We start from the raw sequence: 17,440 nt of genomic DNA on the forward strand, positions 1-17,440 counted from the left end.
TAAAAAGTAAACATGTATGAAAGCGATAAAAGAAAGCAAGAAATCATGTTAGACGAGCATATGACTCGATCTGGACTGGTATGTGAAACAATTAGCAGGTACTCCTAAGTATACATCTATCATTGGAATGTCTATCAGATAATAGATAAGTCGTTGGTCTGCATTATTCTATATGGATAAACCTTAAAACCGGATGTCTAAGTGAGATTGATTTTGTTAAGCCATCTTGAATGCCTATACAACATTCTAATTATGTTTTCATGACAATCCTATGATGGTGATTTTGCTGGACTTGCTGGATTTGATTACTAATTTAGGTGTTTAAGTCCTTTAACTTGTTAATATGTTATTTGAACATGCTTTGTAAAGCGTTTAAACAATTCTAAAATACACAAAAGGTAGGTGATAAACATACAAGATTAGAGATATTATTAACCTTGTCGAACCAGATTGCCAAGCACTCGTCAGTCGTTTGATTGTCGATGTGGTCGGAATCAGAACTCGGTCAAAACACAAAAGTTCTTTGTCTAGTCGATACATATCCACTAGTTTAAATCAAGGTCAATTCCTAGTTCAACCTGAATCAAAATTGCTTCTAGAAGTTGCTGGATTCATCGGATTTAGGCTTCGGAACTTGGTCGTCTTTGGCAGATTACTAATATGGGCTTCAAGGCCTGAGATAAATTGGGACATGCAAATTACAACACATATTAAGATTCTTTAACTAACTACATGTTCGTAGGCTCAAACGGGACCTAATTCTGAGTTTAAACGAACCCATAAAAATAAAGAAAAAAGTATGGATCAAATTCTGAAAGATCTAGGAACGATTCTGGGAACGATGAACATAGGTGTGGGTGGAGCGGCTATTCGGGGCCGCTCACCCATGCTTACGGCTGACTTTGGATTTGAAAAGGTTTAAAAAAATGAAGTCGCCACCTAACTCAGCTAGGAAATGCATTTTCAACCGACTAGATTATCACTCGCTTATGGGTTACATTATCGTACATCAGACTAAAAGATCGGGTTAGTGGACATTTTACTGAAACTCATGTACTTGGTTTATAAATTATATTTTTATTTACAGGACATATCCAATTATTTCTCATCTCGACATCCATGCAATTCAGAGGATAATGTATTAGAAAGTAAATATGTATGCAATCAATATAGGAAATCACTAAATCAGGTAAGACTCGCATATGATTCTAAATCAAGTGGAGGCGGCGCCATGGCATAGTGGTGGGCGGGCCACTTCTAAGATGATGTCGTAAATTCGTCGTTTGGTGCGGTTTGGTGTGGCTTGGTTCGATTTTTATGCAAAAACGACCAAAACGCTCAAAATATGTAGTGCAATTGAAATCCAAACATCCTAAATATTCAAAAACGTCCTAACACATGTTTCTAAGAAGATCTGGAGTCAAATATGTCAAGAACATCAATCATGGCAAAAAAACACAATGTATAGCTAAACGTGCAATTCTACCGACACATCTAGCATATGAAAGCGATTTAAACATATAGAACACTCTAAAAAACATATTTCTAATTAAGATTTGGTTCAAACATGACATAAATATCGATTATGGCAATCATGGAAATTATGAAAATTATCAGAACCAACTGTTTAAGAAGTTAATCAATTAATTACAAAAAATCTTAGAGATCTAGCATGCAATATGTGAAAAAGTGATAGAGATTAATAGAGGGTCCTCAAAAGTACCATTCTGATACTTTGGTTCATTTTTTCTGGTGATCCAGATGTGGAATCCTGCTTCGGATCTATGCGCAGTCGTTCCTTCTCGAGTAATAAAAATGTATTTAGCTTGATTCTGCACTAAAATTGATTGTGAAGTGTGGGGTTGGGGGGTTCGGCCAACACAAGGTATTTTTAGGATTTGTATTTGTTTTTGTCACGTACTGATTTCACTAGTCCCAGCTTTTACTAGGTTATCCTAGAGTCCTATTTATAGTGATTAGGGGAAGCTTAGGGTTAGCTAGAATCTAAGTTAGGGTTAGAGTCTATTAATTAGGTGTTAGAGTTGAGTCAAAATTGTGTAAGTGTGTGAAGTAATAGATTTATGAGTGTTAATTAGATAATTATTAATATTTACTTCATATTAAATCTTGTGTGCTAAGAAAAAGGGGTCTAAAAATTTATTTTAGTACCTGAAAATATTAAAAACAACTTCTAAGACTCCAAGAGTTTGGGTATGGTCAATTTATCTCGTCAAACTTGCAAATTGACAAATAAACTTCTAAGATGTTATAATTAGTCCAATTTCTTAGACTTAGATCACAATCTCTTTGAATTTTTATAGGCTATTTATGACTAATTACGTTTTAATCCCTTAAGTTTTGTAACTGCACACGGATCTAACCAGCTTGAATCCGACAAATTGACCACAAGCTCGTCACCCGGACAAATATCTCTGGAGATCATCATTGGACGCTTCAGTCCCTTATCACTTTTTACCTGTCCGAAAATATGTGTCTAAAATAGGGCACCACGGCATCAAAGGGAGTGGCGGCAGCGCCATTTCGTCAAACGGCGGTAGTTCGTCGTTCGGCTCGGTTTTTCATGCAAAACACTAAAAAACACTCAAAACGTGCAAAACATGCACTAGAATTGAAATCTAAACATTCTAAACACTCCAAAACATCCTAAATACATGTTTCTATGCGGATCTGGAAGCAAATATGTCAAGCACGGCAAAAAAACAATTTCTGGCTAAACATGTGTGTGAGCGGAAGGAGGGGGGGTTCCGAGGCTCCCGTTCGCCTAGGCTTATGGAAAGACTCCATTTTGGACAAGTTTTGAAATAATATGGAGTCGCTATCTAGCTCAGCTAAGAATGCCTTTTACATCGACTCGATAACCTTACTCGCTTATGGGTAAGATTACCGTACGCCGACCAAATACCGGGTTCATGGACATTTCGGAGACTCATGTGCTTGGCTTATTAAGCTCTACTTTTTACCAACTGGATGTATCGGTATCATTTTGACATCTAAATTGCAGCTCACTGGATATGGTACCGAAGGAAAAAACACTTATGAAAGCAGTAAACATGTTTGACGCGCATATGACTCGATCTGAACTAGTCAAGTAGCAATTACTCCTAAGCATACATCTAAACCTGACGGTTTTTAAAAAATAATAAGTATTGGCTGGTCTGGATTGATTACATGCACAAAGCCTAAATACTTTATCTATATGTTTGATTGATTTTATTGAGTTATTCTTGAAAATCCTATATAACCTCTAATTACATTTTACATGCAATCCTAAAGATGTCTAGGTGATTTACTGGATTTGATTGGATTAACTAATTTAATGTGGTTAGTCATTTAGCTTGTATTGGATTTGCATGCTTTTGGAAAGTGATAAAGAATATCGACGTTCTCATGGGCATTTGGATATACATGCAAGGTAAGAGATACTTTTAAATCTCGTTGACTTGAGTGACTAACACTCGCCACGTTTTAACCGTTTGTGTGGTCAAAATTGGTTCTCGAGTAGAACATAGAAGTCGTTTGTCTCGTTGATTCGGTTCTACTGGTTTGAACCGGGATCAATTTTGAGTTTGGATGGACCCGGAATCTGGTCTGAAAGTTGTTGGGTTTGCCGGTTGTGGACTCATGGGCTCGGTTTACATTATGGTTACAATTTTGAGCTTCAAAACCCAAATTACATTGGGACTAGCCCATTACAAACACAAAGTATTAAAGAACATAAAAAAACCATAAATCTGGGTTCAAACAGGGTCTGGTTCCGAGTTTAAACGAGCCCGTAAACCTAAAAACAAGATCAATGAGAATCTGGGAAGATCTGGAAGCGATTCGGGGAAGCAAAAGAGGTCACAAACTCGGCACCGGTTGTAGTGCCGGCGCAGCCAATTTTTCTTGGCGGCGCCTCCGGTTGTAGTGGCGGCGGCGCCGGTTCGTGCGAAGGTTGTAGTTTTGTCGTTTTCACTCGTTTGCCATTCGTTTTTCATGCTAAAAACACGCAAAAGAATTCAAACGCATAGAGAAAGACATAAATATTATGGAATCTATAAATAGTGACCAAACATACATTAATATACCCTAATTATAATTTTTGAGGCAATTTTAATGGCAAGACAACATGCACGCCAAGAACACAAAGAAAAGGTAGTCTTAATTCTAACATGGTCCCTAAGTGCTTAGAATTTAACATATTCGAATTTAACATAATAAAAACATTAGGACGGACCTAAAACATGCTTTCTAATTCAATTTTATGGCAGTTTATGGCAAAATATAATTTAAGCAATTTATAGTAAAACAACCTAAACATGTAGTCTAATAACACGAAATCCAGCAATTCTTAAATAATCAAGGAAAAAGTGATACAAAAAACAAAAATGGTCCTCATAAGTACCATTATGAGTTTTACGCTCATTTACTAGCAAAGTGGATGTGGAATCTAGTTTCGAATCGTGCGTAGTAGTTTTGAATTTGACATATTAAAGCGTATAGTTTTGTTTTAGGATAGAATTTGAACGTGGTTTGAGTGTGTCTGAGTGAGGGGTTTGGCCAACACTTAGGCTTTAGGGTTAGAATTCGACAACAGAGTTTGCTTTTTCTATTTCTAGACCGATATTTGGCTAGGCTGTCTAAGGGTTGTATTTATAGTGGTGAGGAAACCTAGGATTATCTAGAGGTTGAGTTTAGTCGGGAGTGTCCAAATGTGTGAAGTGATATCTTCTTTTAGTATTTGAATTAGTAAAAACCTCTTTTCATGGGTTAATGACTCAAAAATGAAAAAATTTGGAGTTAGTTACTTAAAAAAGTATAAATTGGGTTACATAAGTGTCACAAGTTCAGGAACACGTTGGCACTTTGTTCTTTAGTTAATACTTAATAGATCAAGATTCTGATAAAACTTTTCCCAAAGAGTTGGAAGAGTTGCAACTTCCAGAGCGAAAAGCTGCTGCGCACATCATCAAACATCAGAAATGATGGCATGCAAAGAGTCCCCTTGCTGCTTGAAAAGATTGGCATTGATATGAATATGAAATTTAAATTGTAAATGAAAAAGGGATCATACAGTCAAATAATTTAAATGGCATGCAAAGAGTTGCCTTGCTGCTTGAAAAGATTGGCATTGATATGTATATGAAATTTACATTGTAAATGAAAAGGGGATTATACAGTCAAATAATTTTAACCAAGCCTCCAATAGGCACAACCGAGTCAGTTCCGGAAACACATTCATCTTCAACAAATGGAATGGTTTTCCACACGGTTAATTTCAACGGAACTTTCGGTCCAACTTTACTAGTTTTATATTTTTCTACGCAAATGGAAGCATAATGAGAACCTGACAATTCCATGAGAGCAAATTGCCAATTGCTACTGAACTTCTTTGGATCATCAAAAGATTCCACCATTATCTCAGATACCTGATTGCACAAATAAAACTGAAATTTCAAAACACTCTTACTAGAAAGACTTACGTTAATAGTAAAAAATATGACAATAATAATGCAGAAGCGACAGTATCAACTTAAATATCAACTTATCTTCTAAAGTTAAGTATGGTCAATCAATTCAAATTTTTAGTCAATTAACCCTTCAGGTTATTTTCAAAATTAACACATTCGGTATAATCGATGAAAATTGAAAAATTCAAGGGACTAGTTGACAAAAAAAATCAATTTAGATATGAGTTGCCCATTGCGTGCAAGTTTTGGAGACAAATTAATACTCAAGTCTGTACAACGAATGCTCAATAGCCAGAGGACAAGGCTAAATGGTGTGAAGTAGAGAATCAATAGACCTGTTTTATTCAGATGAATAAAGGAGTTATTTAAAAGAAACAACACACACTATTCAGTGCAAGATGCATATCTGCCTGGTCTAGAGACTTTTGTTACTGTTTTTGCCAACATGTTAAAAGCGAGTATTTGAATGAGAAGACAAAGATTATTCAGTTGCAGTAGCAATCTGCATACATCTTCTCAAGTTTTTGTTACGTTTTCTGAGGACAAGATAAAACGGTGTGTAATGATATCTACTTGTGTGGTTAGGAATCCAGTGACATTTCTTAATTAACATTAGCTATTTGTTTAAAAAGCTTTTTTGCCATACCTCACAATCCAAATCATCAGGAAAAACAGCTTGGTCAGACTTAGCGGCAGCCTTTACACGAATGGTAAAGGTCTTGAAAGGTGCAGCAGAGAAACCTTTTCCTAAAGCTTTAACATAAGCCTCCTACAAATGATAATTAGTAACTAATCAGAGCACGTGTCAAAGACACCTGAGAAGGAAGAAATGAATGATAACCACTAAAACGGAAATTGACAACAGCAACAAAAGACAAGGAAAAAGGCTGCATCATTCCCTCAAAGGAAGAAGAATATAAACATGCATTTTTTCCGATTCCTGTTCTATTATAAGCTTACAACAAGCTTAAAAAGTAATGCAGGGAATATTCAAAAAACAATCTTTCATTATATAAAGTAAGTGATCGAGAATTAATAACTTTTATGAAGTTTATAGGCTTTTAACGCCATACTCACTTTGAGGGTCCACAATTTTAGGAACTCCTGACGCTGTACTTCTGGTTCTGAAATGGCACTTAAAAATTCCACTTCATGGACAGAAAAGTAACGCCGTGCAAAAGCTAAGACATTATTTTTTATCTTCCGTAGCTTTTCTTCCACGTCAATACCAATCTGTATTCCAAATTTAAACAGGTTTAGGTGCTATCTTCTTAACAGAAAAAGGAAAGGTAAAAAGTAAAAAAAAACATAAGCTGAATACAAATGTCTTGCAACAGCCAAAAGTAGTGTATAAACTGCATACTTGTGAATTCTGAGTCACTCCACAAGCTATTAAAGAAGAAGTATGTGAGATGTTGAAATGTAATGATGGTGGGAACCAGCCATCCTCCATTTGCCACTCCACCTATGCTATGAAAACACCAACATCGAGCATGAAACAAAAATGAGCTTTTCAATCCGGAAGAACAAAAGATATGTCTAGTAAACAATTGAAGCAGAAAAGAAAACTAACCTCAGGCTTCCCATAGGTATTCCTTCTGAATTTCAAGGAACTTGGATCATTATGGTGATTTATCTGATCTAGTAACGAAAAAAAAAACATTGTTCAAAAGTCCATAGAACACCTATCTAGTCAAAGTCCTAAAACATTTCAAAAGCCAACAAGCTCTATAGTTTTATTCAAAAGAAAAGTGTAAACTAGGACTGCTTGGATGCCAATTCCAGTGACGATGAAGACTTTGACGATCAATTCAAAGATAAAAAAATCATATATAATGGACCTCATTGTGAAACATAATTTTGAATTGCAGTTTATTTACAATCACAATGTTGTCATATGCATGCATTAAAACAAATTCATTTCAGTTATTTGTTGGTAGATTCTACTCCTCCAACTTTTAAGAAAAAACAAATAAAGAATCGAACTTGCATTATCCAGAACAATCATTTCAAATCAATACTATTTGCTTCACTTGAATGCATATACATAACTTTTAGAACCAAGAATCAACACATAGTTCAGAAAGGTAACTTGATAAATACCCAGATAATTATCATAGAATATCATACTAAGAACACACAAATATCGCAACTTTTACACAATAAATAACAATGAAAATAATGAAAAAACACATACATCTAGCAAGGGTGGTCCGAACTAAGGTACGGGCTAGTAGTGCTCGTTTTTGAAGATGATCACTGGGCAAAGATAGTACATTTTGCTTCTCAATTGGAGATAAAACTTGCATATATTTATTCAAAAGAGCCTCACTTTTCACCTCATCAGGAACAACATACCAAAAATGAATTCCCCTGCATAGAAACAGCACAATTATAATTTCACCCATAAATAATTAATATTGAGAGAGTGATCGCATACATACATTGGAGACGGAAGCTGTATAGGATTCAGAGAGCATAAAGTGGTATGGAAGCGCATTTTCATAGAAAAACCGATGATAAACCTACGAACGGAACACTCGCGACGCTTACGAGCTTGTGATGTTGGAATCTCAGCCGAAGACAAACGGCTGTTGGAGCCACCGGAGCAACGGAGGCGGCGCTGGAGGCAGAGGAAGAACAACAGATGTTTAAAGGGGCGTAATTTTCGAGAGTGACATATCTGAACTTTCTTTTTTTTGAGTTGAAAAGGCTTGATTTAAAAAAGATAAAAAAAATAAAGGTGAATTTAATACAAATTCACCAACTTTACACGTTTTTATATTTTAATCACGCTGTTTAAAAATCATCATTTCATACACAAACTATTATTTTTTTTCTAATTCATAAATCGTTTAAAAATCCGGTGAAAATTGATGAATTGGCAACTGGAGAGTGACTTGCCATAACGAATCAGATAGTGACAAATCATCAATTTTTACCGGATTTTTGAACGGTGTATGAATTTGAAAAAAATTAGTAGTTCGTGCATGAAAATGACGCTTTTTAAACAGCGTGATTAAAATGAAAAAATATGTAAAGTTGGTGAAATTTTTATGACATTATCTAAAAAAATAAAAAATTATGGTATAAAAAAATTAAAATTGAATTAAAAAAATACATAAATGTATGTATTTTTGAAATATTAGACTCAAGATTAGAAGTATCAAAATGAGTAAACCTATAATGTTACAATTAAGGTAAACACGAACACATAACATTTAACTAAACAAATTTAAACGTATAACGCGACACAACATGATTAACACGTTATGATAGATGGGTATGATTGATACAATTATATGACTAATCTAATATGACTAATACGACCCAATTAACATACTAAAAAGTTTAGTCATTTAAACTATAGTTTTAACCTCAAATTTATCGATTAATACTTGAATTATAAAATTTAATATAATTATATCTAATTAATTTTTAAAAAAAAATTAAATTTTTTTTATTTTACTACTATATTATTATAAATTATATAATTTATAATAATATAGAGATCTAGACATAGAATTAGTGTAGATCGTAGTGCAATAGTAAATTTGCAAATTCGATTCGAACGATTGACTGGAATTTGGTGTGTGTGGTTCGGCCTGAGGTGTGCAAAATTGGGGTATTCGTACGTGAAAAATTAGGATTTTTTATTGATTGTGCTTGCCTCCTCCGATTATGATTTTAACTGTTCTATTTATAGAGATTAGGGTTAGGGCTAGGGTTATTGTTTAAATTAGGGTGAAGTGGTTAATTGTCTATTAAATTTGATTAATGTGTGCTATCCAAAAAAAAGGTAAAAATGCTATTTTGGTCTCTAAAAATGTAAAAAAAAAAAAAGCTTTCAAGGCCACTAAAATTTGATATATATTTGCTAGCCTAATATGGAAATAATTAGTTGTTAATATTAAATATATTTCCATCGATCCATTTATTATTATTTTCAACTAAATTTCTTTCAGAAAGTATAACGAATTTGATTATTAAATGACTAAAATAAAATTTAATAATTTTTATTTTATCTTTTGATTTATTGATAAAGCAATTAATTTGAACTTTAAACTAAATGATAGATATTGAAGATAAATAATATTTTAAACAATATTTTTAGAGTTTATTTTGTATATTTTTTTAAATTTTATAGCTATGCATATTTGATAATTCTAATAATTCATGTTTAAATTATTTATAGCTATATATATTTGATACTTTAATATTTAGAATGTAATTTATTCTTTAATATTTAAATATAAATATAAATTAATGAAGTAGAAAAATTAAATGCACAATATTATTAAAATTATTTAATAAGGAAATAAGTAAAATCATAATAATAAAATTTATTTTGTAAAAATTAGTCTATCTTAAACTAAGTTTGATAATATATTTGACCATTAAATGACAAAATTATATTCTAATTATTCTTACTTTATTTAAAATTTTCTATTAAAGTAATTAATTTGAATTAAACTAAATATTAAGAAAACATAAATGTTTTTCTAAATATAAGATACACATTGTGCTTTTATAAAAAAAATTACAAGAGTATGAATAGGAATTAGTAATAGTTATAATGCAATTAAAAAAAATATTTATACCTATAGAGTTTGGATAGTTCTAATGATTCAATCCAATTAGACTATGATTTATAAAAAAATAAACAAAATTGAATAAAATTACTCAATAAAAAATTATTTGCTAATATAACTTGGAAACATTAATTAATATATTTTCTTAGTTGGTTGGATACTTAATTTGATTTGATAATTGTATTAGCACGATTATAATTTTAGAGAGAGATTCCATAATCAACCCAAAGAGACTGAATGCAACCATTTATATCATCCACCATAGTTTTAGAGACAGATTCAATACTAGAAGTGTTATATAATAAATGAGAGAAAATATCCAATCCATGAATAAGTTTAAATCGAATTAAAATTAAAGACTGATATTCCATTGCACTAAAATACAAGGAGAAATTTTTTATAGGCTGAATATTATATGTCGATTTAAAGTTATGAAAGAAACGTAAAGAAATTTTTTCATTTTAGTAACATTAATATCAAATGTTCTGGTAATAATTGTACCAATTTATTGATAATTGATTTTAGAGCAAATTATTTAAAGGTCTCTGAAGTATATCATAATTAACAGTTTGGTATCTCTTATTTTAAAAGTCTATTTAATGGTCTTTCAGTTTTTATTTTGTTAACTGAGAGATCCTTCTGTCAGATTATTTTGTAGAATTATCCAAAAAAATAATAATTTAATATGTCAGATTTTTTTTTTATTTTTTTTTGCCATTTCAAATTTTTATAAGATAAATTAAAGATGAAATTAACTCTCATAATTTATGCTTCTTTATTTAGCACATTTCAATACGACAATTATTTTTATAATGTTTTTTTTTATTATTACATTAATTATTTTGATAACTAAACAATTTAGGAACTATTTTGTGGCTTTTTTGAGTTTAACAATATTTGTTTGAATTTGATAACAATTGACAGTTTAAAATATGAAAATAATATTAATTATTAATTATATAGTATTTGAATTTGAATTTTAGTCTATAATTTAACAGCTAAACACCATAAATTGTATAATAAATTTTGATAATAATTTAAAAGTTAATAAAAAAATAAATAAAAAATATTACAACCCACGGGAAAAACGCTACTCCCTCCGTTCTTTTTTAGTTGTCCATTTAGCCAATATTGCACATACTAAGATAGTGCTTCTTTTTATCTTGATTTTTAAAGAGAAATACTAATATAACCTTATTAGTCAATAAATGTCTTTTAAGTTAAAACATAGAGTCATTTATTAGGGATGGATAAATTTGAAAGATAATAGCTAAAATCAGATTAAAATTCTAAATGGACAACTAATTATAAACAAATATATTTTGCTAAATGGACAACTAAAAAAGAACGGAGGGATTAATGGTTTATATAAATGGTTAAATTGAAGATTGAATGGAGAACCAGTGATCTCATCGGTTTGGTCTTTAAAACACAGCGGTCAAATAGTCAAATAGATTTCAATATTTATCCAAATTGAAACAAAAACGTCACTCATTTTCATCATCTTCTTCCTTTTTCTTTCTTCTTAAGACCACAATGTCAGACTCAGACGCCCAAGAACCCATGGCCAGACGAGTCGGTGGAACCGAGTTAAGCTGGTGCAAAGCTGTTCCATCAGGAACAGGCATAACAGTCTTAGCCCTTCTCCTTTCAAAACCCCCAAATATCCCCACTCTCCAATCCGCTCTCCGCCACCTCCAAATTTGCCACCCCATTCTCCGATCCACCCTCCACTTCGACCCGCTCACCGCCGCCTTCTCCTACATTACACTCCCCTCTCCCAGTCTCCAAATCCACCTCTTCGATCTTCCATCAACACTAACCATTCTCAATGAAAATAGTAATAATAATAACCCCATTCCTCCGCATCAATACATTCTTGAGCATGAAATGAACATAAACCCATGGTCATCTCCCACAGACGACGCCGTTTTGTTTTACGCCAGTGTTTACACGCTAAGCGAAATGAAGTGGGTGTTGGTTCTGCGGCTGCACACGTCGGCTTGCGACCGGACATCTGCTGTGGCTTTACTGAGAGAGGTGTTGGAAGTGATGAGTGGCGGTGAGGCGGAGAATTATAAGGAGGAAATGGGTGCTCCGATTGAGGAGTGTGTTCCTGCTGGGAAAAATAATAAACCCTTTTGGGCTAGAGGAATGGACGTTGTTGGGTATTCTTTGAATTCATTTAGATTGGCTCATTTGAATTTTGTTGATGCTAATTCGGCCAGATGCTCTCAAGTTATGAGATTGCAGATGAATTCTGGTGATACTTTCAAGCTTCTTGAGGTTTGTGTGGCTGAAATTCATTTATTTTTGTTGGCTTTGTTAGTTTTATTGCATTATTGAGGATTTATTTACTTGGTCTTGGTGAGTTAGATGAATCAGTTGCTTCTTTAGGCAAGGCCTGAACTCGAGATTTTACTGTAGAATAGATAACTTCTTAATCAGTTTAATTACAGTTAGTCGATTATAATTGTTATTTTATCGCTTGATATAGATGGGTTTTAATAAATGTAATATCATAATTAGTTAAGAAGGAAATGGAAACATGGAAATAATTGATGGACGAGACGAGGAATTAGGATCATCATAGGTGAAGGGTTGCTTTCTGCTTCATGCTTCAGCCTTGTTGGCATGAAGTGTAGATAGCTTGAGAGTAGCTTAATTGGAAGATGTGGAAAACACACAAATATAGACGAATAATTAACTTGTGATTCACATTCACTATGAAGTGTAGATAGCTTTAAATTCCTTTCATAAGTTTGACTTGAAAACTCAGTTATACTAGTCCTGTTCCTTTTGTGAACAAGAAGCAATCAATCCTTGTTAGTACTTGATCATGACTCACGAGGTTGATTACTTGACCGTTTTGCCGCGGTGTGCAGTGGTCCTTCTCCAATAATTCGATTCAAATTCAGAAACTTATGATAAAAATTGAACATGCTAGCATCATTTTGCTGTTATTTTTGGAGGAAAAAAAGATGTATTGGAATCTCATAATGTTGATATTTGTTAGGTGAAAGACAGGTGGCAATCTACTATTTTAAGCTAGTACTAATCTTGAAAGTATTTGTGACATGATCGGCATAATTAATCACTTTTGTACTTGAAGGGCTGCAAATCAAGAGGGATTAAACTGTGTGGAGCATTAGCAGCTGCTGGTTTGATTGCTGCACATGTCTCGAAAGACCTTCCTGGAAACCAGTCTCAGAAGTATGCTGTTGTAACTCTCGTTGATTGTCGGTCAATTCTGGATCCTGTGCTCAATAGTCACAGTTTCGGTAAATCTATTTCTTGCATTTAAGTCGATCAATAGTGTTACTCATATAAAAATACGTGCAAAAGGTTTAGATTTTTTCAGTCATTAGGTCAATACAAAGTTTAAATGTGCTTTCTACAATACTATCCCTGAATATTGATTGTATCAGGATTTTACCACTCTGCTATCCTGAATACACATGACATTAATGGAGGTGACGAGCTATGGGAGGTAGCGAATAGATGTTACACGTCTTTTGCGAATGCGAAGAACAACGGAAAGCACTTCACCGATATGGGCGACTTGAATTTCTTAATGGGAAAAGCTATTGATAATCCGGGTTTAACTCCATCAGCATCGTCAAGAACTGCCTGCATATCAGTATTTGAGGACAATGTGATTGATGAATCTAGTCCAATGCTTGGAGAGCTAGGAATAGATGACTATATTGGATGCGCTTCGGCCCATGGTATTGGTCCGTCGCTCGCTTTATTCCACACCATACGTGATGGACGGTTGGACTGCGCCTGTGTGTATCCATCACCATTGCATTCCAGGGAGCAAATACAGAAGCTAACCGATGATATGAAGATAATTCTTGTTAATAGTTTTGAGGAGAGCTAGATTTTTTCATCTTGTGAACTCCATACTATGAGATGGATCAGTAATCTGATATGTAATGATATGCTTAAAATAGAATTATAGAGAAAAGGTTTCAATCATTTTCATGATTTGATTTCATGGAATCCTTGTAATGCATAGTTGGTGGGCACCATCAGTAAGTGGAGTAACATTAAATTCCCTTTAGAAGAATGAGAGTAGCTTGATTGGAAAATCAATTTATGTAAGGTAAGGTCAACTACTTTGTGCCATGCATTAGTTTGATGGTAGCTCAAACACAATCGAGGTTACTGGTCTAAACAGCATTTGGTCGGTTTGATTAAACCGAACAGAGTAAGCCGATTTTTTTTTAAATCAAACTGACTAAATTATTTAAATTAATTGAATTTTCAAAATATAAAATCAAACGGACCAAATAAATCGGTTAATTTTGTTAACCCCGTTAAACTGATAAAAATAAAAATAAAATATTTGGTTAATCAAAACTTTAAACTCTTAATTGTAATCAAACTAACAATTTTTTTAACCAAACCAATCGAACCATCGAATTAACCAAAAATCTACCAAAATAGGCCAGTTGATTTAGTTTTAATCGATTTTTTGTTGTGAGGATGATAAATATACTTTGATTTTTTTATCAATTTTAATTCTTTACAAAAATCAAAATTTGTAGAATTAGATTCTAAAGTTTGTTACTGAAAATATCAGTTTGTTTCATAAAAAAATAGTAACTTAAAAGAAATACTTTTTTAAAATTCAATAGCAAACACCTCTTATTAAGAGATAGCTTGCTCATACCAATTACAAAAAAGCAAATTACTCTAAAACCCCTCACATTTAACATAATTCATAGTTTGATACCCCTTATTTGAAAATCAAACGATTTGCTATCTCAATTTTGATTTTGTAAACTATAAGACCCTTCTATTAGTTCCGTTAATAATTTTAAATTTACTTTCAAACGATTTGATACCTCAGTTTCAATTATATAAACGATTTGGTACCTCATATCTTATTCCGTTAACGATTTAGTACCTATATTTAACAGGATGACCTTATCGTGGCTAATAATCACCCATGGCCCCTCAACTTTAGGGGTACGGGCGCTAAACCCCCTGATGTTTAAAAACGGGCGCTAAACCCCCTGAACTTTGAGGCGGCGCTCACAAAACCCCTTTTGGACGAAATATGACCAAAATACCCCTGGCGCCGTTTTTTTAGTCAATTGTCAGTCTTAAAAAAAAAACTGACACTGCCATATCATCTGACACGTCAGAATTATACCTTAAAAATTTCAAACACCCAAAATACCCTTACTTTAATTTAGAAAAAGACAAAAAAAAAAAACTCAATCTAATGAATTAACCCAGCAACTGATCCGACCAATACCCCAACCCGACCGACCCGACCACCGCCGGAAAATTTTCCGGTCATCTTCTCCGATTTAAAGATGACCGGAAAATTTCCGGTCATCAAAAAAATTTGTTCCTCAGAGGAACAGATCGTCCGATCTGTTCCTCTGTCCTCAACATGAGGAACAAATCGTCCGATCTGTTCCTCTGTCCTCAACATGAGGAACAAATCGTCCGATCTGTTCCTCATGAGGAACAGATCTGTTCCTCAACATGAGGAACAGACCGATCTGTTCCTCAGGGAACAGATCCGCGCGATCTGTTCCCTGAGGAACAGATCCGCGCGATCTGTTCCCTGAGGAACAGATCGACAGATTTGTTCCTCAGGGAACAGATCTGCAGATCTGTTCCCTGAGGAACAGATCTGAATCTGTTCCTCAGAGGAACAGATCCGACGATCTGTTCCTCTGAGGAACAGATAAAGATGACCGGAAAATTTCCGGTCATCTTCAAAATGGAGAAGATGACCGGAAAATTTTCCGGCGGTGGTCGGGTGACGGGTCGGTTGGTGGGGTGGTGGTTGGGTCGGTTTTTGGGTTGATAGATTGGTTTATATTAAATTGGGTTGGTTTGATTTTTTTTTTAAATTAAATTAGGGGTATTTTGGGTGTTTGAAATTTTTAAGGTATAATTCTGACGTGTCAAATGATATGGCAGTGTCAGTTTTTTTTTTAAGACTGACAATTGACTGAAAAAACGGCGCCAGGGGTATTTTGGTCATATTTCGTCCAAAAGGGGTTTTGTAAGCGCCGCCTCAAAGTTCAGGGGGTTTAGCGCCCGTTTTTAAACATCAGGGGGTTTAGCGCCCGTACCCCTAAAGTTGAGGTGCCATGGGTGATTATTAGCCCCTTATCGTTTACAAAATCAAAATTGAGGTGTCAAATTATTTGATTTTCAAAAAAGAGATGTCAAATCGTGAATTATGACAAACGTGAGGGGTCTTAAAGTAATTTGCTCATCATAAAATTGTTCCTTAATAGAGAGAGTCAGTCAATACTCATATGATATGTACTAGGTGAGGATTATTGGTGTTTATGATATTATAGATTAATTATTTGTTTAAAACCAAACCATCAAACTCATGATTATTGGATAGTTTAGAATAGGTTGATTTTTAGAAGTGACTCGTCTGATAAATTTCTTTTAGAATTTGCAATAATTGAAAGTTAATACTCCACATTGTTTATTAGTACTCATATCTTCAAAATGTCTAAATTGCCATTTATACTTTTTTTTTCTTATGGATATTTATACATTCTTTTATAAGGTAAACAATGTCATTAGTTCTTTTTTGTTTAGTTAACTTGAGCACGTTGATGTCTCACATCCAGGAATGAGCATACCTTTAATTTTTTTAAATATAAAATAGAAATAATAAATTAGAGTTAAGAGTTTAAATATAATTTACATTGTCTTGTGAATATCATTGACGAGCTAGCGCATTTTTTAAGAGTTGAGCCGCACATTCGCAAGTATGTAAGACTTTCTAAAGATAAGTGACCTTTTTTTAACTTTGGTGATCCTTTTACAGAAAAATTATGGAAGGCTGAAATAGTGATCGAAAATTGGGGCCTTTAAGAATTTATTTTAGATCTTTTGGAATATGAAAAAAAATTAAAGGTTAAAAAGTGAAAGTTATATGCAATTAGTTCTTTGTAAAACTAGCATTTAATGATCTTTAGATAACATAGCGTAGAGGTGAAACAATCTCGACAACCTGAAAAATCATTAGATCCAACAATATAGAAACAATTGATCTAAATAAATCCCCATCTAAGAAAACCCATTAAAAAAAGTTACGATACTCGAGATTCCGTCAGTCCTATGAAAGAGTTTGTCCGAACTAGAGAATTATTCCAATGCTTAGGAACAAACAAACTTTTATCCGAGCTATGGAGATAGCAATAGTTAAATCCTACACTGCAAATACCTTTTCCAAAATACATGCTCGAACAGACTAGACCCTAACCGAAATAATTACAATTCAAACACAACTAGCACAACAAGATGACAGGGGACTATCAAAAATTTCCTGATACATTTGAAGTGTTTTCCGCATTCCTCACATCTGACATAATCTTCTAA

At 33.4% G+C, this 17,440-nt stretch overlaps 2 protein-coding genes across 2 annotated transcripts; one reads left to right on the forward strand and one right to left on the reverse strand.

Moving 5' to 3' along the window:
- Nucleotides 1-5,109: 5,109 nt before the first annotated feature.
- On the reverse strand, nucleotides 5,110-8,172 carry LOC126677197 (uncharacterized). Its single transcript, XM_050371703.2, has 7 exons — nucleotides 7,916-8,172; nucleotides 7,669-7,844; nucleotides 7,045-7,112; nucleotides 6,835-6,936; nucleotides 6,549-6,704; nucleotides 6,118-6,240; nucleotides 5,110-5,429 (listed from the first exon to the last, which is right to left on the reverse strand). Exons 1-7 carry the CDS (start codon nucleotides 7,975-7,977, stop codon nucleotides 5,181-5,183), a joined length of 936 nt encoding a protein of 311 aa, XP_050227660.1. The 5' UTR covers nucleotides 7,978-8,172; the 3' UTR covers nucleotides 5,110-5,180.
- A 3,322-nt stretch (nucleotides 8,173-11,494) lies between these two features.
- On the forward strand, nucleotides 11,495-14,030 carry LOC126677195 (uncharacterized). Its single transcript, XM_050371701.2, has 3 exons — nucleotides 11,495-12,349; nucleotides 13,176-13,344; nucleotides 13,492-14,030. The coding sequence occupies exons 1-3, from the start codon at nucleotides 11,600-11,602 to the stop codon at nucleotides 13,944-13,946; spliced, it is 1,374 nt and encodes a 457-aa protein (XP_050227658.1). The 5' UTR covers nucleotides 11,495-11,599; the 3' UTR covers nucleotides 13,947-14,030.
- Nucleotides 14,031-17,440: the final 3,410 nt, after the last annotated feature.

The sequence above is a fragment of the Mercurialis annua genome, linkage group LG4 (assembly GCF_937616625.2).
Source record: "Mercurialis annua linkage group LG4, ddMerAnnu1.2, whole genome shotgun sequence".
In the NCBI taxonomy this organism is placed as follows: Eukaryota; Viridiplantae; Streptophyta; class Magnoliopsida; order Malpighiales; family Euphorbiaceae; genus Mercurialis; species Mercurialis annua.